The sequence below is a fragment of the Pangasianodon hypophthalmus genome, chromosome 18 (assembly GCF_027358585.1).
Source record: "Pangasianodon hypophthalmus isolate fPanHyp1 chromosome 18, fPanHyp1.pri, whole genome shotgun sequence".
Taxonomy (NCBI): domain Eukaryota; kingdom Metazoa; phylum Chordata; class Actinopteri; order Siluriformes; family Pangasiidae; genus Pangasianodon; species Pangasianodon hypophthalmus.
In genome coordinates, this window is record NC_069727.1 from 13,282,712 (window position 1) to 13,306,134 (window position 23,423).

The following is a 23,423-nucleotide window of genomic DNA, read 5'->3' on the forward strand; positions in this document are numbered from 1 at the left end:
AAGGGTTCATTAGAAATTATCCTAATTTAGTATGATACATAACACCCTACCCTCTAATTAGCTTGTACAATAGCGATATAATTAGAAATTGACACAAAGAGCGGCTGAATCTCAAATGTCTCCATGCTCCCTGTATATGTGACCTACACAGGGCATGAAACAATGGATTTTTTTTTTTCATCCTAAGAAGTGCACATTATGTCTAGCCATTGGCCATTCAATCGGCGGCATGTTTTTTTTTTTTTTTTAATCATGACCGAGCAGACCGGAGGGTGTGGCCTGATGACGTTTGCCTCTCGTGGAGACACGCCCACTGTGCCGAATGACTCCGCTCGAGCGCAGAGCGAGCTTCAGCAGGCGCTGCTTGGAGACGCGGCATCGGGAATGTATTGAAAAATAAAGCTCGGGTAAAAACTCTCGGACTACAGGAGGGCCGAACATGAATGATTATTTATTTGTAATAGCAATATAAACCGACCCGACTCCTGAAAAGGAGGAGCAGCATGGCAGAATAAGAGGAGCGCCGCCGCCGCTGTAGCTACCTGCTTAAGCCGATCAACAGAAGCACCGATACTGAAGAGTTGACATACACAGGACGCGCTGATCCTGCTGGCTGTGGATCATGACGACTGGACAGGATGAAAGTTCTGTACGAGTGGCTTTGAGGTAGGCCTGTAGTCCCTCAGTGTCCCCTCTCTGTCCCCTCTCTGTCCCACTGATGCTCATTTAGGCACCGCCCCTTCGCCATGTACCTGTTATTTGGCCACAAAGCCTGGCATGGAGGCTTGGGCTGGGGCTGCATCCTGAATCGCCCTTTATTCTTCCTCTCGTGCACTACATAGGGTGTAGACGATCATTATTGTGTACTGCATGTAGTGCACTTACATAGGTAGTAGGGAGACATGTGGGATCCAGCCTAAGGCTTTATTTTGTGCAGTTTATGTTGATAATAAATTGGAGTGCCTTTACATATACATACTTTAAATATTTCTAATTTGCATTGTGCATCCTGATCTACTTGGCTGACCAAATATCCTGAAATATTGCATACACCTTTATGCAGCAATTTACAGTGCACAAATTACAGATTCAAGCACTTTAGGATTAATTTCCTTGCTTAAATGTCAGTGTCAGGACTGGTATTTAAACTCTTCCCATTAAGCTTCCCATAACCTTAACTACTGAGCTCCTGTGCACATGAGACTGAAAGAAAGATGAAGATTTGAATCACGTAATTTACGGCTTGCACTGTAATTACTATTTTGCAGGCAGGCATTGTGGTCTATGGTATTGTATCTTGGATTTAGTCCACTTTAGAAATGTAGCCAGTGGATTAAATGTAGTGAAAAGCACTTGCTGTGTGGACAGCTGTGTTTGGGCCAAGAGGTCAGAGCATAAGTACAGTCCTTAACTACTCCTGAAGAGTTCAGCTTAAAGGAAGCAATCTCCCTGAAACACACAAAATATCTTTGTATTGAGATCTTTGTGATGTGCTTGACTTTTCTGGTGCTAATTTGTAGGTTGAGGCTGTGTGTGAGAAGCTAGTGGTTGTCTGCCACTTTGACATCACAGCGGGACGTTGCTACAGTGGCATTTAATAGGAGGAAAATAAAACTATATATTTAGTATATATTCCTCACATAAAGGGGAAATCCAACAACGAAAGAGTGGAGACAGCAAACATCAGACCTCAGGGTTTGGGAATACAATGCAGCTATACGACGTAGTTGTGCTGAGATACAACAGTATCAGGCTCGGTTCAGCTAGTTAGCAGTTTATGAGATGACAAGCACAAGATGGTATTAACATGAAGGTTAAAGCTTTGAAGCATCATCTGTTTTTGGCAGAGTGTATGTACAGATGAGGAGGTGAGAGAACTGGACAGACTAAAGGACTAAAGTGCTGCTGCATCGCTCATTTTAGGTTAGAGGTGAAGCGAGGGCTAATGCTGCATTCGACTAGAGGTTGCAACTTGTAATTCCCAACCAGTAACCAGGAAAAGCCAAAGAAAACTTGAAATTCCTACTCATCAACCTGGCATAGTCTTGTCAATTGCGAGGTCCTTTCCAGTTTATAGAGTGACGTCAAATCAACATGGCTGCTCACAGCATCAGAAGTAAACAAAGTAGTACTTCTTACTTTTAAATGAGTTATACTGTATATATAAGTATTTGCTTTAGAGCAATCAACATACAGACATTCGCTTGTTAAATCTATAACACTAACTATAAAGTTTGTTAGCTGGCTAGCTTTTTTTTCCCATTTTGTATGTCAAATGCGGCACAAGGTTGAAAATGACAAGGTTGAAAAGGTCATTCCAACCTGCGAATTACCTGCGGTCAAACGGCATTGTGGGTAATGTAGGAAACTGTTTACCAAAGACAACATAAACCAACATGTCCATGAAGGATGTTAATGAAAAAATTTCATCACAAAATAAATCTTGGATGATATTAATGATTAAGTTGTTCAGGATGGATTTTTCTTTCCTGGATATTTTAAGTTAGGCACACCAATCATAACCGTTTGAGTCAGTTTTAAAATAGGAATTATCACCAAACTGTTCCTGAACATGACCATACAGACATGGGCTAAAGCCTCAACAGCCAAAACATATTGTACATATACATACATTTAACACAGGCGAATAAGAGAAGAAATGTTACACAAAGCCACCTTTGAAAACACCTGTGATTTATAGAGAAAATTACTTTCTTTGAAAGCAGTTCAATAACACAGGGACTAAAACAGGAAGCAGGTACGGGCATATATTGTGTGCTTTTGTCATTGAAGAAGGCACTGTTCAGGACAAAAGCCTCGTAGCCTGGCTCAGGTTACTTTATTCTAGCGTGACTATACAGCTCCAGTTACCAGAGTCAGACTTTGACGCAGCAGTAGTTTGTTGACTGTTTTCGACTTGGGCCAAATGTCACCTAGTGCGCACTCTGTGTTTAGTAAATGCCTGGGCATTCGTATGGAAACGTCCTCTTTGCATAGCAAACATCAGGAAAAGAGAACGAACAGAGAGCATAGGCAGGTGCACACAGTTTAAAAAAAGGGCGCAGTGGTTTGTTATTGCATGTGCTCTTGTACTCTTTTATTATTAAAAAGTAACCTTTGTGGGATCCGCCTGAGCCCTTTTACATAAGGACATTTGATTTGCATGTGTTAGCTTTACTACTTTCAGTGGATGAAGAATGAGCCACACAAACTGTATTTTGACATGACACAGGGTTTGCTTTGATAAAACAGTAGGTGCACATTTTCTAGTAAACCATCTAATAGTTTAATCATCTATATGTTATCCTGATTTGCATTCGTAAATGGCAGGTAGCTTTACTAATTTCAGATCAATGAGGCATACTCATCCTGTGACAATGTGTCAATCCCTAATCCATACTAAGAAGAAGATCAACACTTAAAGGTGCAGTAGTCGATTTTTTTATTCCTTACTTGTAGAAATAACTTTGAAGATATGTAGACCATGATTTAAAAAAAAATAGATAAAGCCATGGTCTTAGCAAAAGTGTACTAAGTAGCTAAGAAAACCTGGTCCAGAATGCTTGTGTGTGTTTGGATGGGCCTCCTGTCAGTCATTTTATAGACTCTCTATGGGCCAGAATTGATCCTGAGGGCGGTGTTTCGCGAACATGGGTGGGAATGGGAGAATGGGCTCAAGGAGGAAAAAAATCATAATGATTAAAATGTCGAACCCAACTAACCGTTAAACATCTGTTTTTGGGGAAAAAAAAGACTAATCTTGCCTTCTGCACCTTTATCTCAAGACCTAAACATAGCAGGTCAACATACTGCCTGAAGATTATCACACACACATAAACACTGAATCGACAATATCATTTTAGTTTAATTCCTGAAGCTCAGTCTGTTTGTCTTGGATGTATTTCAATGTTTGTCTGTTTAATGTGAGCATCAGAACAGGTTTCCTTGGAGAATTATCTCAGTTACTGGTTACAGCAGCACTTATTTCTTCATATTCAGTTTTTTGTCTGGTCAGTTTTTAAATATCATTCAAAACTATTATACATTAGTACATAATCTCATTATAGTCAACATGTCCAGAGTTTAATGAACTCAGTCTGTCATTACAGTGTTTGTTTGCAAAGCCAATACAAAGCCAAGGCAACCTGTTAATTAGTGGTTAAATTAACCTGTTCATTTGTTTATCAGCTGACGCTGATAAACAAACCTGCCAGGGAATGTGAACTGGTTTGTAACATGCGTTTTGGGCTTGTGCTGATAATCCACACTTCATTCACACACCTGTCTGTGCTTGCTGGAGCTATGCCATGTGTTGATATCACCTCATTCATGTTGGGTTAATTGACAGACTTTGAAATTCATTAGTGTATTAGTTCCCTAATGCAGAAAATAGGTTTAGAAGCTTCCTGTCTCTTCCTGTCTTTGAGGAGCATGCACTGTGGTCAGGGCTTTTCTCAAACCTAAAACTGAAATAAAAGACTGCATTACCATTATAGAAATACACATGTACAGTAGAGTGAAAAGCTTTTTAAAATCTGGCAACCACCAAAAGTGAGAATGGGGAAAATTGCATTTAAAGGTTTAATTCCGAATGTGGCACAGATGCATCATGGACATTTTGACAGACAGTATCTGATTATTAACTGAATTGAATAGGCACATAGGCTTGTCGCTGTCCAACAACTTGATCAAAGTCTGATGTTCACTGTGTGAGAGAATCACAGATTTTAGACATCTCTGACTGTTTTTTTATTTTTATTTTTTTAAACCTAGTATGATCGCTGCAGGAAGCCTAGACAAGATTATAAAGTCAATAATAACGTTTCCATATTGTTTTGGTAAAATTTGTTTATGCTTTTGTAAAATAAAGATGTCAAAGTAGCTTATAAACCGAAAAATCCAATTTTTGCCAAAATCTGAGTTCATCATTTTAGGCTGTTTGTCAGAATTCAACGACAGACCATTAGCCATCATATGCGGCTGTGTAACGTGAATTGAAGGTCACGCTCATTAAACAATTAAGACATGACAGAATGTTTTACTAAAGCTGGAGTTTTATTCTACAGTAAACAACAATTCCAATGATGTACAGTTTACTGGTTTTATTGCATCGATGTGTGACCAGGTGGACACCGACCATATTGATCAGCTGACTATATTAATAATGTATAACCATAAATTCTTTGCCTTTGCCTGAAGAATTCATGAAAGAGATGTGTTCTGCATAGACTTCCATTATAAACGAGATCAAATGAAGACGATAAAGTTGATAGTGACTGGAATTAGAAACGCTGGCGTTTTCTTCTGAATCTTGCTCAAGACTTCAACAGTAGCACTCTTACAGTCCTGGTTTTTCAACTCCCAGTTATACAGAACTTTATCCACTGAAATTTGTGTGAGTAGATAGAATATGTAATCTTGTTTTCTCATCACAACTGCATATCAGCGCAGTTGACGTTTGTTAACATGATGTTTGTGTGCCCTGACTTTTGCACACAGCAGTGAAATAAGCCCACCAACCACACATGCACAAACAAGCTTCATTCAGTGATTGATACACAATGACTGTAAGCATCTCTATAAGTGTGTGTGCTCTATGAAGGGCTCATCTGAAATGCTTGACTGTGTGTGCCTTGGTCTCAGCTGCTGGTCCTTTGAGTGCCACTGTACTCTTGCAATTTTAATCCAAGCCATTAATAATGAAAAGCCTTAGACTACACAATAGTGCTCTTTGTAATGTTCATCTCTCAGTCAATGGGATTGCAAGTGTTCTTTGCGTACAATGGTGTGTTCATTTCGGTTCTAGTGCTAGTCTTGTTTTGATCCATGCATCAGTTTGGAAAGGAAATGAGCCAAAAGTCAGTAGGGCAGCCATTATTGAGCAACCTGACCGAACCCTGGTGGATTTATAATCTTTATGGGACTCATATTTACGAGCATACGTAAGAGCAGCTGAGTGCTGTTTTACATTTTGTTGCTATGTGTTTTTCATGTCCAAGGTCATCATAATCTCTGGACTGATTGGAAATGTCCATCAAAGCCTGCTACCGGGTTTTTTTGTCATTCCGGCTAGCCGAGACATCCACCTGCTGTGTCGTCCTATATCTAATTGTGTGGCGCTTCTTATCAATATTTATGAGCCGGTTGTCGAGAGCTGAAAGAGGACCATGTCTCTGGGAGCCATCTGTCATCTGGCTGCAAGAAAGTGCTGACTCATTTCAGATGAGGTCAACCAGAAAATCCACTCCTCATGGTTTGCAAAAGCTGAATATATCTCAATGTTTATCAAAGTTGCTGGCAATCGGAGCGGGAGCTTGACTTCCACAACCTCTTGAGGTTTATCTTATCGCCTTTCTGCTTCAGCTAAATGCATGGCAGGGAGTCCTTCGGTCGAGTTGTCAGTGTGGTGTGTTTATCTGTAGTGTGTTTTGCTTGAGTGCCCTCATGACACAGCTAAAGTGCACAGAAGTCTGAGGAAGTAGGAAGCATTCTCAAATCCCTGGTATATGCTGTACGATTTAGAAGTTCATAAAAAAAATTCTGTAAACAGATTTTCCTACCTCTTTGTGTGTGTGTTTTTTTTTTTTTTTTTAAGTCAAATTTATTATATAGTGCATTCAGAAACAACTTTTGTTGACCAAAATGCTATACAGAGATAACTTAAATGTCTAAAAGATTACTGAAATATTAAAAGGGCAATACATAAAATAATATACAATCACAGTGAAGTAATAATAATAATAATAATAATAATAGTAGTAGTAGTAGTAGTAGAATGCATAAGGTAGAAGAGATGAAGAAGGAGGAGAGGACTAAAGATTAGAAGGAACAAAAGAGATAAACAGATTGGTCAGACCTAAAAGTAAGAGCACATAAGTAGGCTATGTTTTAAATATATTAATAATAATATATTATACATAATATAATATTAATACTAATGATAATACACATAATTTCTTGTCTTTTTAGGGAATCAGTGTAATGTGATGCAAAGCTGGTGCTAGATGTGGCTTTTGCTGTAAAATATGTTACTTTTAAAGAAAATTGTTAAAATGCATAAATATGGTCTTGTTTCTTCTCTCATAAAGATGCATAAATTGCGTATCAAGTGAGAAGTAAGGCTCTAGATAAGGTTCCAAACTGCAAGTTTTGACAAACTTTCGATTTCTTCGATTCTGTTAGCCGTATAATTTGCACTTGGTCTGTGTAAGTCGTCAAGCAATGCTGCAGTCCATTTCACACTTTTACTCGTGAAATTTCAAATTTATGTTATAAAATATTGGATTTTTTTTTTAATTTGGGCAAATTGTTAAATTTGGTTTAACAATTAAAGGTAAATGGCTTTAATTGTATCAAATTTCTTTAATTCTTGAAAATCACATTCAGCCTGTTTGGCTGTTGCTGGAATAGCAATCAGCTCCCATTCAGCTCCCATTCAGCTCCCAATAGGTGCAGGATGACAACAGGATTCCACATTTTCCTTATCTTGTGTTTTCAGCATTTCCCCTATGTACAGTCAGCCAATATCAAATCACGCTGGAATCAGCAGCTCCTTTCCATTAATAACTGCACTGTTTTGGGAGGGGAGGTGGCTGTTTTGCGTCCTTGTCTTTGCTGGCTTTCCACTCATTGAACAGAGCATGAGGCAATCTGACAGCTCCGCATATGCCCTCTGCCCTTTTTCCTGCAGCCGCTCATGTGTGCATCATGACCTTTGACCGAGGAAGCTGTCGAGAGCTGATCAGTGAACCATTCAGGGTGCTTTGAGACCGCTGAACCTCGCTTAGTTACTTAACTTGCATTCTTTTCAGTGAGCAAATGCAGCTTTCAGGGAGGCTGACTGTGCCAAAGTTCCTCATCTGTCATTATAGTAGATAAAACGCTAAGATCAATCAACCTGTCAGCATTATAAAAGTAATATGAGTCAGAATTAAAAAGTCCTTTTCCCTCCAACACTAGACCGGGGTGATATCGGTCTAAAATGCTGGATTGCTGTTTGTTTTACACTTGCAAAAGTTTCTGATTTGTTTAGCCGACATGTTTTATGCCATGAACTAAGGAAATTAATGTCATGCATATCTCACACTGTAAATGCAGACTGGTTAAGACAGGGAAGTGAACCCAATTGTGTACTCGGAAATGTTGTGACGAGATGTTGTGACCTAATATTGGCAGTATAATTTGATTGCAAACCTGCATTATAAAGAGCACAAAGCATCCCAAAAAATAAAAAGCTTTTTGCTATGGGAGCGAAGTTGCCAGGTCTGGCTGGGATGGTTGGCATACCCTTTCTCCCTGTCAATCACAGAGACACTAGCCATTTGTGAGCGTCTCTGTGAGCTCATGTATGCAGAAAAGGGCGGATAGCGCTTTCCTCAGAGTGTGTGTGAGCATGAGCAGCAGTTTGAAAACATGGTTGGCTGTCTTCACATATTTGGGAGGAAACATGTGTTACACTTCATCCACCTCAGTTGGTAGCTGTTGTATTATAAGGGAGAGCTGGCTAGTGGTTGGGAATTGACAAGACCAAATTGGGGAGAAAAAAATTATTCTCTACCTAACACAGGTTATGAATGCTAACATCATTTGTCCATCAAGCTTGTGACATTTCACTTGTAAAGAGTAACTTATTGTCCATATAGAATAAATTCATATTTTTGATTATTGATATTGTTGCAATGGAAAAATGGGATCAGTGCAGATCTACATGCTCCTGTGGTTTAGCTTATGAAGTCTAGCATCTGCACTCTGTGAATCTGTACCCTGTAAAGGGATTATGGAAAGTTTAGTGTAATATGTCCCCTGAGCATTTAGGGCTGAAAGAGGCTTGTTTGTACCTGTTCCTGAATGTCATCATGCCAGACATTACCTCTACATCTTAACAATAGTGGTCCTTGAGCTAAAAACAGTAAACTGCCCCGAGTACCAACCACCAAACATGTCGACAGCAGCTTAGCCTCAACTCAAAACCCCACAAATTTGAGAAGGCCTTTGTCTCGGGCCTGTGATGTCGCCCAGGTAAGCAGGGCTTACAGCAGGAATTGCAGCAGGAATGACAAACAGGGCCTGATGTTCTGACAAGGGGAAAATCCTCACATCCAGTTTCTGTCTCTTTGTTCCTCCTGGTCCTTTTCATGTGGCCATCATTTCCTGAGTTCAGAGGAGCAGGTTAGACGAGACACAGCTGTAGATGCGTTTGCTAAGGTTACACAGAATGAAAAGTGACCTTGTCGGTGAGCTGGAGGTGAGAGAAAGGAAAGGAAAGCAACACTATATCCCACAAGCCTGGGAACCATGATCATGTTTCTCTCACTTTGTGCTTTTTTTTTCTTTTTTATATGAGGCTTTTGGGAGCATCCAGATATTATTTATTATTCCAGCCTCACTCTTTTGTATGTTAAATGAAGTAACCTATTATGTAATATACCACTTTTCAGCTAAAACATCAACACTGTGCTGGTTACACTACATATTGATTCATTTTTATGGTATATAGTGTATTTTATACAGTTTTCCTTAATATTAAGGATTAAAGAATTATGAATTGTTAAATAACTTTTTAAAGCTTCTTTGCATTACAGTTTTTCCTCAGTAGTACAAACATACTGCACAGTAGAGTATAAGATATACTGCTCCTTTTTAACATATATTTCCTGAATATATATTTCTCCCTTCAGAGCTTTATGCCAATTTTTGCCCATTTTTAATACAATAATTTTTTCGTCACATGTACCTGTTGCTGAATGACTGAATAACAAAACATATGATTGGCCAAAAAAAAGGTATGGGTGTGCTGTTTATAGTATAACTAACTTTCATCTTGAAAATTGAATAGTGAAGAATAAAAATATAAAACACTTTCAGAGTGGTGGTTTATAAACCAACCAAAATAACAAAATCTTTTTACTATGAAGCCACAACTGGATTTCCTTTGTTAAGCCTCTGCCCTCTGTCACAATATGCAATTCCGTTAAGCCTCTGCCCTCTGTCACAATATGCAATTCAGAGTAAGTTTCTATGCCAAATAATTCCTAAATTATTAAGCAATATGACTGTTAGACAGACCAAGATATGACTATGTTATACAGAAGAGTCTGATTGTCTTAGATGCCCTAAACTTATCCTGACTAAAACATACGGTCCAAGTAAACACTTATGTTGTGCTCCTGACTGTTGCAATCAGAAAATGCTGGAGTCTATTTTTCCATTTTTTTTATGTCAAAAGAAGGGCTTGATCGAACTATTTTTGTGGGAAAGGTGTAAATCATGAAAAACATATCTGTCATAAAGATTGGTGTTTTGTATAACATTTGATTAATAGCAAGTCCATCAAGAAGTGGCTGTTTCAGTGATGATATTTATTAAGATAATAAATATCTTAATTCTAGTTTATTAGACAAACTATTAACTTAGTTATTAGCTAAGAACGTAGCTGCTGTGTGCATGTAAACACAGATAATGTTTATTATTAAGGGTTGGTACATTTCGTCAGGGTTCTGTCTTTCATATTGTTTACTGTAATGACTTAAGCAATATGCATGCTATGTCCCATACTGTACTCCTCAGCAATAAATCCATAATAAGTAATCCACTGTGGCAGCTGCAAGCACACTCAAAAGATGATGTTTTGAAATTCAGAATCACTCAGTACTACTTGTAAAATAGCCACAACTGAATGAGCCATTCCTTTATGGCCCTGTCTTTTATCCTTAGAAGTAAGCACTGCCTTCCTCTGGTACTTTTAAGTGCACTTTGACCAGAAGGAGCTGGACTCCCTTTTTCATAAATGTTCCTCAAGGATCACGTGATGTTCAACTGCAAAGCAATTGCAAAATCTTTTTTTTTTTTTTTAGAAATGATGTAAGATGAGGTCAGCTACAGAAAAGCTCTCATCTCTGGGGCAGACAGTGAGTCAGCTGTTAGCGAGAGCAGGAAATCAAATTGCCCATAATGTCCGTTTCCTCTCCAGAGACCTATTTCAGATCAGTAGCATCATTGCGATCGATTCATGTGCCTGACTCAGAGGCCATGACACAGCAACTGCTCCTGCAGATTAATCTCTTAGTTACTTTGTACACATTGTTTTCCATATTGGCCCTCTGACATGTGACACCTAAAGCCCTGGTGGTAGATAAGCTTCCATTAGGCCTGAGATTAGCAAAGGTCAAACCAGCCAGCAGCAGTGGTAGTTGTACTTATTTCAGTCTTTTCATAGTTGAGGAGTGGATTTAAAAGAACAGTTTGGTCAAATCAAATTTACACAATTTTCCACATATCCTAAATATAGTTGACTGCCCAGGATATTCTAACAACTAATTGAAGTCTTCTCTCCTCTTAATGTTTTTTTTTTTCTTTTCATGAATATCTTCCTCAAACTATTTCAAGTTCTTAGGTAATATCTTACAGACATGTCAGTATGGTAAAGGACACAGTGTGGCTTTCTGTAATCTATAAAAATCAACAGTTCTGCTAATTGGTAGAACATTAAGGGGCAGACATCTTAGACGCAAGATTGTTTTAATTTGCAATGCAGACACACTAAGTTAAAGTGTTTTATGCCATGCCTCAGGCTACTGTAGCACGAAGCTGGTGTTGTCCTGAAAACCTGTAAGTTGCACAAATGATGGAGTAGTTTGGATAAAGTTTGGATAATGTAGCATATCAGTGTTGTAGATTCAAGCAGTTGATTTAAATATGTATTCAAATATGTAAATATGTATTTATGGAAATCATTTTAAATGAGACATCCTGTGGTAGGGCAACTTGTTGGGTGCACTAGGATTGTACCTACAGTCCAAAACTAAAGAAGCAATCACACACCAGACACGTCTTTGCTAACTGACTACATTCGCTCCTTAGCAATGAGTGTCCATTTACTCAATGTAAAGCAATATAGTTGTGTTTGTTTTTTTCAATTACCCTGAATGTCTCACCTTTATTTTCACAAATATTGACTACATTGTTAATAAGTAAGTAGTCATAGCCTCAGACACTCCTCACTCCTCAAGGATAGAAGGATCTGATAACTTTTGTACGCTTTTCTGGCCTCAACTTTTAGGATCTTGAAGCATGCAATCTGATTGGCTGCCTGTACTTCTGTGTATACACACTTCCATATTCCTGTTTCTGGGAGAAAGACCTTTGAACACAGTTACTTAAATGAGCATTTTCAAACAATTTATAGTCACTGGACAAATAAAAGGTCATAGAATCCCATCCTTAAGTTATTAAAGAGTTTTATTTTAATCAGTTAGCAGCCAGCAAACAAGATAATCCAGAACAAAAGTTATGTTCATAGACTTGTAGCTCAGCTTGAACCCTGAGAAGAGGAAGCTTAGTGAGGTTAGCCGTCACTGTAGTTGCTATAATAAGGCTTGTAGCTTAAAACCTAGTAAACCCATCACATGGTTAGGGGTTAGAAGGTTTGAGGGCCTTAAACAGCTTACCTTTGCCTTCAATATTCACCTCTTATCCTCAAATAGGTTTACCTGCTACAGAAGAATGCTGATAGTGCTTTCTGTTTTAATAAAAAGCATATGGCTATTACTAATTCTGGGTGTTAAATGAAAATAATATGATGACTGAAATACAAGAGAAGGACTGTACATTTTTTGCCTAAAAATTCCTCACTCAATCCAGCTTTGTCAGCAGAGGTAGAGTATAGAAAGACTCATGAAGGCAGCCCTTATTCTAGTCCTGGCAGTGTTGTGTTTACATTTAAACCTAAATCTGAAACCTGTGTGTGAGCCCCAGAGTTGCTACATGACCACCATGTGGAGAGTCGGGCCAAGAAATGGCTGTATTTTTATTAACATCTCAAAATTTTTTATATCCCACATATAACTGAAGGCCAAGTTTAGCCTGACCAGGAGCTGGTATTAGGTTTTTAAAGGATGACATGTGGACCAAGAGAGACATGGCACAACAACACCCTGGATGGGATGCCACTCCATCCTAAGGAATCATGCACACACATTCACACACTCATTCACACCTAGGGGTAATTTAGAGTAGCCAATCCACCTATTGTCAAGTTTTTATGAATGTGGGAGGAAACGGGTTCTCCAGTTTCTGTCCAACCCAAAAAATATGGAAACCTACACAAACACACTGAGAATGTGAATGTTAATGTGAAATGCCACACAGACAGTAACCCAAGCTCAGGGTTGAAACGGAGGGACCCTTGAGCTGTGAGGTGGCAACGGGGCCAACATACCATCCCTATATGGCCCCTGGACATGTGCATGAATATGTACGCTATATGGCCCAAAATATGTGGACACTTAACCATCACAGTCATATGTGCTTGTTGAATATCCATTCCAGAGTTTGCCCCTTTAATAACCTCCACTCTTCTGGGAAGGCCTTATGCTATATTTTAGAGTGTGGCTTTGGGGATTTGTGTCCAATCAGCAACAAGAGCATTAGTGAGGTCGGGCACTGATTTTGGGTGAGGAGGCCTGGCGTTCATTCCGCATTCCAGTTCATCCCAAAGTCAGGTTGAGATCAGAGCTCTGTGCAGGCCACTTGAGTTCTTCCAATCCAACCTTGGCAAACCATGTCTTCATGGAGCTTGGTTTGTGCACAGGGGCACTGTCATGCTGGAACATGTTTGGGCCCCTTAGTACCAGTGAAGGGAAATCATAATGTTACAGCATACAAAGACATTTTAAACAATCATGTGCCTCCAACATTGTGGCAGAAGTTTGGGGAAGACCCAAATTTGGGGGGTCCTATTCAGATGTCCACTTAATTTTGGCCATATAGTGTATTTTGATAATGCAAGCCTAGCATATTAGCACCAGGGTACTGATGCCCAAAAACACAATGAAACAAAATTGTGGATCTGAGTAAACACTGAGGCTGAGAGATTCAATGCTGTCCTTCAGAATATTACGTCATGACACATAACAAAAAACTTTAGTTTGATGCCACAATAAGAGCTACCCAAAAGAAGTGACAGTTATTCCTGTATGCTGTATAAACTGCAATGACCTCACAGTATTCAGGGAACCAGAGCCGAAAGATTAAGGCCATTTAAGTCTTGTGCATACTCCATGATTTTACCATGATAATCCAGTCACCAATCCCCTGCTGGGGTTAATAAACACCGTTTTTACACCATGATGTAAAATAAACACCATGGATGACTATCCAATCACTCATTCATCTGTGCTTTTCAGTACACCACAGCTGACGTACCACATTGCACTCACAATTAGTGCAATTAGTATAAATATAGAAGAAGCTTAATGATTTTAAACTCGTTTAATTGTGTTAATCTGGATATTTGAAATCAGGGACTGTGTGGAATGTAAGTGCTCTAGTGTTCACTAAGAAGTTCATTTTGTGTCAGCCCGTCTTTCTCTTGGCTCTCCTCTCAATATATCCTTCTTCTCTCATCCCATCCACATCCTTGGAGATGGGTCTTCAGAAAAGGGATGCTAAATAACTGGGATCTGATGTCATTGGCACACAATAAGAGCTCTGTGGCAGTGAACTGTTACTACTGTAGCTCGTGCCCAAGCAGTGCCAGGACCTGCAACACTAACCTGCTATCCAGTTAGCAGCTAGCATCAAGCCATCAAGACTGACATGTTACTGATACTGTGCTATAAATAATGCAGTACGATTCCTAAATAAAACCTTTCACACAGAGTCTATAGTGCATGTTGGTGTTCTTGTTCACTACTTATTGATGAATGAGTGCTGTGAGTAATAACAACACTCTTGTGTCAGTGCTACTACTGTGTACTGCTTTAGTGCACAATGAATGAAACGGACCTTCAGTTTCCAAACTGGAATGAAAGAGGTATCAGAAAATGGACAGGGGATGCTGGGATGACCAGTGTTAGGCTCAGAGAAACATGGACACTAGGGGTGGTTTGGTAGGAAAAAGGATGAATAAAAACAAACAGAAAAAGATGAGTTAATGAAAGGCAGGGCATGACTGTGTACTCAACGAATTTGCCCAGTTTCCTTCTTACTGTCAGAACAGTGAACGCTCTGTTCATATGTCGGTTAACGTTAGCTGTGCGGCACTGTGCACTGTAATGTACTCTCTCATGCACACTGCAGCCAGTCATCCCACACATGTACACTCAGTGGTCAGTTTACTGCCTTGTACCTGTATGCACTGGCCATTTTACTACGTAGATAGGTATATACTAAGTATGTCGTATACTTAGTATACATTATAGGTGTACAATTACTGACCGAAGTCCATTTTGCTACAGTGTGTTTAACACCTCTCTGCCCCCTTCAACTGTACACCTACAAGTTTACACATCATGATGTCAGAGTCACTGCTGTGCTGCAAATAAAGTACCCAAATAATGGAGACTTTAAGCAGTGATGGCTGTTGAGGCAGCTCTGCTGACCAGAAATAAATCTGCATCAATGTGCAATTAAAGTCACTAAGTCAAAAACGACAGAATTGAACATTTCATGCTGTGGAAAAAAAAGTAATTGAAGTACAGAACAGATGAATTGCTTTATGCTTCAGATGAAAAAAAAAAAGATTTTAATAGAGGACATGGTACAGCAGGTAGAGTTGCCATCTCACATCTCCAGGGTCCCCAGTTCGATCCTGAGCTCAGGTTACTGCCTATATGGAGTTTTGTATGTCCCCCCACCATGTCCATGTGCATTTCCTGTTGAACTTCCATGTGACTGGAGGTTCTCCAGTCCCAAAACTATTTCCCAAAACTTGCCACTAGGTGAACTGGCTATGCAAAATTGCACCTAAGTGAGAAGGCGTGGCACTGAAGGGTGTTTCAGTATATAGTATTCAGTATTCCAGCCTTGTGCCAAGTGTTCCTGGAGTCGCCACCTTCCATCTGACCAGGATAAATTACTGAAGACGTTACTGAAGATCTAGGAATGAATGAATGAATGAATGTTTACACTTGTAACATTGCCAGTAACATTGGGATCAGATGACAATATTGTACATGATAACAGGGTCAGTAAAGAAGGTGTTTCTAATAAACTAGCAGCTGAGTATTTACATCTCAAGTTACTCATGCACTGTTTTCACAAGTATTCACACATAGGCACAGTCGATGCAGCTCACTACTGCAAGACACGGTGGCTGTCTGCATGTCAGCAATGTTAGAGCCTCTGTTCAGGGTGTAGTGTAATGTGCAATAATGAGCTCAGTAGGATCCTGGCACTTAAACCACTGCAAGCCAGGCCTTGCCAGGGCATCTCCCATCTCCATACCTCCTACAGCTGCATACCTGCAGTCAAACTGTCAGCACATTAAATGTGTTTAATAAGGTCCAATGACAGACCAACATGTGATTACTGCCTTTATCATCACTGTGAAAACTCAAACCTCTGTGTCATAAACATGTATGAAACTAGTATTACACTTATTATTTCTAAAGCTCTCATTCCTATTTTTATATTCATATTTATGCCTTCTGTATCCCTGTCTCTCTCTCTGTCTCTTTCTCTGCCTTTCTCTGTTTCTCTCTCTCTCTCTCTCTCTCATTCGTGCTCTCTACCACTAAATTTTAATCTCTGTTTGTCTGTCTTTCTCTGCTACTCTCTCTCTCTCTCTCTCTCTCTCTCTCTCTCTCTCACTCATTCTCTCATTCGAGCGCTCTACCACTAAATTTTTATCTCTGTCTGTTTGTCTGTCTTTCTCTGCTACTCTCTCTCTCTCTCTCTCTCTCTCTCTCACACACACACACACACACACTGTCTCTTACACTTGGTCTGGCTCTCTGTCTGTCTGTCTTTATCTCCATCTGTTTCCTTCTGTGTTTCTGTCTCTCTGTCTTTTTGTCTGTCATTCTCTCTCTCTGTCTGCTTGTCTCTGTGTCTGACTTTTCTGTCTGCCTCTCTCTGTCCGTCTGTCTCTGTCTCTCTCTGTTTGTCTGTCTCTGTTTACCTCTGTCTGTCTTTCACTCCTGCCCCTGTCTCTTTGTCCATCTGTGTTTTTCTCTGTGTCTCACTCTATCTGTCTCTGTCTATCTCTGATTCTTTATGTCTAACTGTCTCTGTGTCTCTCTCTGTCTGTCTCTGTTTCTCTCGGTCTCACGCTGTCTCTCACTGCTTCTGTAGGATCCGTCCTCAGCTGGCAAAAGAGAAGATTGAAGGATGTCACATTTGCACATTTGTGACCCCTGGAGAGCCCCAGGTGATTCTGGGAAAGGACAAGGCCTTCACCTACGACTATGTGTTTGACATGGACTCTCAGCAGGATGCCATTTACAGCAACTGCACTGAGAAGCTCATTGAAGGCTGCTTTGAGGGCTATAATGCCACGATCTTCGCGTACGGTCAGGTAAAGCATGCCAAACGTCAATTAATCAATGGGTAATCCTCACAATAAAATACTTTTAAATACCACTTTAATACTACTTTTAAATACCACAGATTAAAATACTTACATGAACAATCAATTACATAAATGTTGCAGCTTTTTCGTATGCTACATTACCACTGAGATGACAAGTCTAGATCTTTTTTTTTTCTCTTTTGCCTTGTCTGTTCCATGCCTAACAGCATTTCACAATAAAAAGGTGCTTACAGCTACGCTTGTTTTCAGTTCATTTCATATCAGCCACGAAGAAAAGCAAACAAGCCGTGAAACCTCTGTCAACAGTGTAACAGCAGACATGTTTCAACAGTGAGCCTGTGGGGTGTGTGTGTGTGTGTGTGTGTGTCCATGTTTATAGACCTGATAAATTAACCAAATGGGCTGTTCCTTAGAAGTCACGTGTCTGTCAGATAGACTTTGCCTCTTTCTCTTTCGTACAGAGCTCTTCAAATCACAATTACAAAAGCACCCAGGAATTCCACAGGAGGCAAGATTGACGCTCTTCCTTCTCTCCCCAAATCTCATCCTCTCTCGTCACACTCTTTCAAGGGCTGCTTTGAGAAGCTGGGGGGGGCTGATGTGTGAATTTGGACGCACCATCACATTCCTCTCTCTGTGGCCATGACAACATCGACTCCCGAGCCCCTTTTGTGTCTGCCTGGTTATCCCAGTGCTCCACTCCAGACAAAGGAAACACTCCTATTCACATCTTTTTATATGTCAAACTAATGGTAGTGAACTATCAATCACTGTCTGACCGGGCAGAGGTGTCCAAGCTCATAGTAGGCTTCAGTTTTGTGTGTTCTGCAGCTCAAAAGGCTTTACATCACAAACACCACAGTTATCTCACTTAAACTGCTGATATTTGGATCATATTTGCATCATATTTGGGTCAAAATGACTCACTTTATATAGGTGGAATCGAAACATACAAATACAAGTTATTTTTATAGTATATTATTATGTGTAAGCCTTTATTAGTTGTATTAATCTTCCAGATTTAAAATATATATATATATATATATATATATATATATATATATATATATATATATATATATATTTGTTTTAGATTCTGAGATTGGCTTACTGTCTGTGTGGAGTTTCTATGCATGTTCTCCCCCCTAACCATGTGGGTTTCCTCCTGGTTCTCTGGTTTCATCCCACCTCCCAAAAACATGCCAGTATGTGGATAGACTATGCCCCTAGACTGAGTATGTGGCATCCAATCCAGGGTATGTTCCCACTTTGCACCCAGTGTTTCCAGGAAATGCACCGGATCCCCCGGATAAAGAGCTTATAGAAGATGAATGAATTAATGAATGAATATTTATATTCAAGATGATATTTTTGTGAAAACAGTTGAAGGGGAAGCAATACAAGCATTCAAGGATTTGTTTGTTTTTTATTTCACTTAAAAATTGCTGGAATGTTTTAGTCAAGAACAAGGAACTTACAAAGGTTAATGCAATGCAAGTACAGTACACTGATTATAAAAAAAGAAGTTTTTATTTATATAGTAGCTTACAATAAATGGTACAGTTATAAAATTAAGAGATGGATGGTTCCTCATAACGTCCATAGCTACCATTCAGCTGATCCACTTCTGTAGTTTTTGTGTGAGATAAAGCACTGTCTATGTGGTCAGTCACGTTTGCTTGCTTCATCTTTCCCTGGTCCAGACTGGCTCAGGGAAGACATACACCATGGGCACGGGTTTCGACGTGAACATCAGCGAAGATGAGCAAGGCATTATCCCACGTGCAGTGAGCCACCTCTTCAGGGGCATCGAGGAGAGGAAGCAAGCCGCAATGGAGCAGGGTCGCCCTGTGCCAGAATTCAAGATCAATGCCCAGTTCTTAGAAGTGAGTATGGCCATTTTTCTCACCTCACCAACTAATTAGCCCTTTGGATAATTCCTTAGAAATCCTTAAGGACTTAGATGTCCTTGGAAGTCCTTTGGAGACCGGTGAAGTCCTTGGTTTTTTTTTTTTAAATGGTTATACATTAATTTTTCCTCTTGAGTAGCAGCAAAATAAAATGTTTAGCCCAGATGTATTGCTTTTCTTTTTTCAGCAGTAACAAATATAAATATGACTTTAATCTGGCTGATTCTTTTGTCAGTTCATTGAACTGTCTAGTTGTGTGTTTGTTTGTTTTGTTTCAGTGTGAAAAATGTAAAAATAGCAAAAACCACACTATATGCAGAACAATATCTTTTCACTTAATGTGATTCTGAGGCACATGTTTACATGACTGTGGTGATATGAAGCATTAGACGGCTGACAGCGGTGTTATTTCTGTACTTGTTTAAAATGAACATGTCTGAGTATCGCCACTTAGCTTTAAATTTAACTCCCAGATAATGGTGAGCAGGAGTTGCTGATCCAGCATGTGGAGAACCGTGTCGACGCTGAGTTATAGATTACATCGTTATCTTGGAGACAGTGAGACGTTCCTTTACTCCAGATCAAACTGTCCTCCTGAGTTATCACCATATGTCTGAATGTCTGAATACCTCCAAGCAAGCCTGATATGAATGTCCTGAGGTTAGGTAAAAGCTAAACTTCTGCCATTAGACAGCATTATCAAACGCTTTTCTTTGTTTTGTAGTTGTATAACGAGGAAGTGCTGGACCTGTTTGACACTACGCGGGATGTGGAAGCCAGAAAGCAGAAATCGAACATTAAGATCCATGAGGATGCCAATGGAGGGATCTACACAGTGGGAGTCACCACACGCACAGTTTCCACTGAAGCTGAGGTTAGGTTTACAGTGTGTGTATGACTACTGAGTGTGTGTATTCTTGTTGTATAGTCCTACATTACGGCCTCCAGGACAATATTTTTACAAAGATGCATTAACATGGATGTGCTGGTTAAATAGAAACATTAATAGGATGCAGCATGTGAGCGTTTGCGTAGCGCAATTGATTCAAGCCTTTCAATCCAGCTCGCTTGTATTCTCTAAGTGCAACACTGGTGCAAAATTGCACTTCATTTTTATCATGAGCGACTGTCAATAAAAACAACTGTTATAATAGAACTTGGGGTGTGGTGAGTGTCTAAGTTGTTCCAGTTGTAATTACAGCACAGTTCAGTTAAGATCTTTACATGAGTAAATAAGTAAAGAGTAAGAGTTTATTTATTTACCCTTTTTGATATAATGAGTATCATTACACTTTTAAAAGCACTTTTCTCTTCTAAAAACACTTTTTGGCGCAACTACAGGCCACACAGTCATAACAGTGTTGTAGATCGGGGATTGGGAGCCACAAATAGCCACTGCTCTCTCTCGCTCTTTCTGTGAACTCAGATGATGCAGTGTTTGAAGCTGGGCGCTCTTTCCCGCACCACCGCCAGCACCCAGATGAACGTCCAGAGCTCACGCTCCCATGCCATCTTCACCATTCACCTGTGCCAAGTCCGTGTCTGTGCTTCCAGCAACGTAGGTGGCACCAATAACACACTAGCAACAGTCCTACTATTTATATTGCCTGGTTTGCAGTTACATCTTACCTTTTTCTCCCTCTGAGTCCTCACTATTCATCCTTTTCTCCCTCTGACTCCTCACTGTTCGCCCTCTTCTCCCTCAGACTCCTCACTGTTCGCCCTCTTCTCCCTCTGACTCCTCACTGTTCATCCTCTCCTCCCTCTGACTCCTCACTGTTCATCCTCTTCTCCCTCTGACTCCTCACTGTTCGCCCTCTTCTCCCTCTGACTCCTCACTGTTCGCCCTCTTCTCCCTCTGACTCCTCACTGTTCGCCCTCTTCACCCTCTGACTCCTGACTCTTCTTCCTCTTCTCCCTCTGACTCCTCACTGTTCATCCTCTTCTCCCTCTGACTCCTCACTGTTCATCCTCTTCTCCCTCTGACTCCTCACTGTTCGCCCTCTTCTCCCTCTGACTCCTCACTGTTCATCCTCTTCTCCCTCTGACTCCTCACTGTTCATCCTCTTCTCCCTCTGACTCCTCACTATTCATCCTCTTCTCCCTCTGACTCCTCACTGTTCTTCCTCTTCTCCCTCTGACTCCTCACTATTCATCCTCTTCTCCCTCTGACTCCTCACTGTTCATCCTCTTCTCCCTCTGACTCCTCACTGTTCATCCTCTTCTCCCTCTGACTCCTCACTGTTCATCCTCTTCTCCCTCTGACTCCTCACTATTCATCCTCTTCTCCCTCTGACTCCTCACTGTTCATCCTCTTCTCCCTCTGACTCCTCACTATTCATCATCTTCTCCCTCTCACTCCTCACTATTCATCCTCTTCTCCCTCTGACTCCTCACTATTCATCCTCTTCTCCCTCTGACTCCTCACTGTTCATCCTCTTCTCCCTCTGACTCCTCACTGTTCTTCCTCTTCTCCCTCTGACTCCTCACTATTCATCCTCTTCTCCCTCTGACTCCTCACTGTTCATCCTCTTCTCCCTCTGACTCCTCACTGTTCTTCCTCTTCTCCCTCTGACTCCTCACTATTCATCCTCTTCTCCCTCTGACTCCTCACTGTTCATCCTCTTCTCCCTCTGACTCCTCACTGTTCATCCTCTTCTCCCTCTGACTCCTCACTGTTCTTCCTCTTCTCCCTCTGACTCCTCACTATTCATCCTCTTCTCCCTCTGACTCCTCACTATTCATCATCTTCTCCCTCTCACTCCTCACTATTCATCCTCTTCTCCCTCTGACTCCTCACTATGATATGGCTATCACAATACTTTCTGTGACATTTTTATAATTCATGATATTATAACAATGTTTAGGTAAACAGTAAAAGATTTAACATGGATAAGGGTGGGAAAAAGAAACATTTGGTACGAACATTTATACTGATTTTCAGTAATCTACTGATTACTGTAACAATGATATCGACCGATGTTGTAAAAGTACTCTTGATATCCACAGAAAACGTATACTGTGTAATGTACCGGAATATCACTATAACATTGTCATATTACCCACCCATAATTCATAATAAGGACTTTTGAATAAATGTCACAGAGCTATTTTTAGTCATTCCCTGTAATTATGTACTGATTTGCAATGCAGCTGGACTGTGTTCTTCTTTTCGATTCAGTATTTTCTTTATCTGGTAGCATCTTAATCTTTCCTCATTGTGTCCTGCTCTAGAACAATGAGACAGACAACAGGCTGGCCAATGGCTCCTCAGAGATGAACGAGTTTGAAACCCTCACTGCCAAGTTTCACTTTGTGGACTTGGCTGGTTCAGAGCGGCTGAAGAGAACAGGGGCGACGGGGGACAGAGCTAAAGAGGGCATCTCAATCAACTGTGGACTGGTATGATTCGGGGTGGCATAGTGTTTAAACTCTGTTTTACATTTTAACCATAAGAAAGATGATGATTTCCTTTTGTAATGAAAAGTGGTATCCAGTAACAACTCCACTGTGTTAAAGATTCCTTAGAGCCAAGGGTTTTGGGCCATGTATTGTTTTATGAAACAAAAGGCCACATATTTCTCCAGGGATGATGTTCAGTCCTGATAAGAATCCCCTTTGAGAGGCCGGATATTTTATTCCTGCCATTCAGCCTCACCTGCTCCCAGAGTTGTGGTCAACATTGCCATCTGGTGGTGTTTTACATAAATAGCAACACTTCACCTCTGTGAAAAGTTTTGGTTTTTATTTTGTTGTTATTGTCTGTGTGTTTTGTCCAGCTTGCTCTGGGTAATGTCATCAGTGCTTTGGGAGACAAGAGCAAGCGCTCCACACATGTGCCGTATCGTGACTCAAAGCTCACACGTCTCCTGCAGGACTCTCTGGGAGGGAACAGGTCTGCATTTCAAGATTGTTAAACTATGCCTAACTTATATGTTAGTGAAAATGTTTTTATGAAAATGAAATTAATATTTAGCACATCTTCTCTAATAGACGCTGTAGAGTATTTTTTTAAATCATATTTGTATCATAGAGTTTATGTTCATACCATTTTAATCTGGAATAAACAATGTGGAATAAAGCTGTTAAACATATTTATTTAAATAATGCAAACAAAGTGGCAATTTTTTTATTCATTCTTTTATGAGCACACGCACGTTGTGTACACATTTCAATAAATGATGTCTATTTTACTAATGAAG

General features: G+C 40.1%; 1 protein-coding gene across 3 annotated transcripts in view; it reads left to right on the forward strand.

Moving 5' to 3' along the window:
• The first annotated feature begins 300 nt into the window (after window positions 1-300).
• The window catches only part of LOC113531825 (kinesin-like protein KIF21A), a 46,876-nt gene continuing 23,753 nt past the window's right edge, over window positions 301-23,423 (forward strand). For all 3 annotated transcript variants that reach the window (XM_026922743.3, XM_026922745.3, XM_026922746.3), the window contains exons 1-7: window positions 301-666; window positions 17,074-17,296; window positions 19,015-19,197; window positions 19,946-20,095; window positions 20,648-20,779; window positions 22,456-22,623; window positions 23,001-23,116. In XM_026922743.3, coding sequence (XP_026778544.3) covers window positions 623-666; window positions 17,074-17,296; window positions 19,015-19,197; window positions 19,946-20,095; window positions 20,648-20,779; window positions 22,456-22,623; window positions 23,001-23,116 — 1,016 coding nt within the window. In that variant the 5' untranslated portion in view covers window positions 301-622. The remainder of the gene's footprint in view (window positions 667-17,073; window positions 17,297-19,014; window positions 19,198-19,945; window positions 20,096-20,647; window positions 20,780-22,455; window positions 22,624-23,000; window positions 23,117-23,423) is intronic.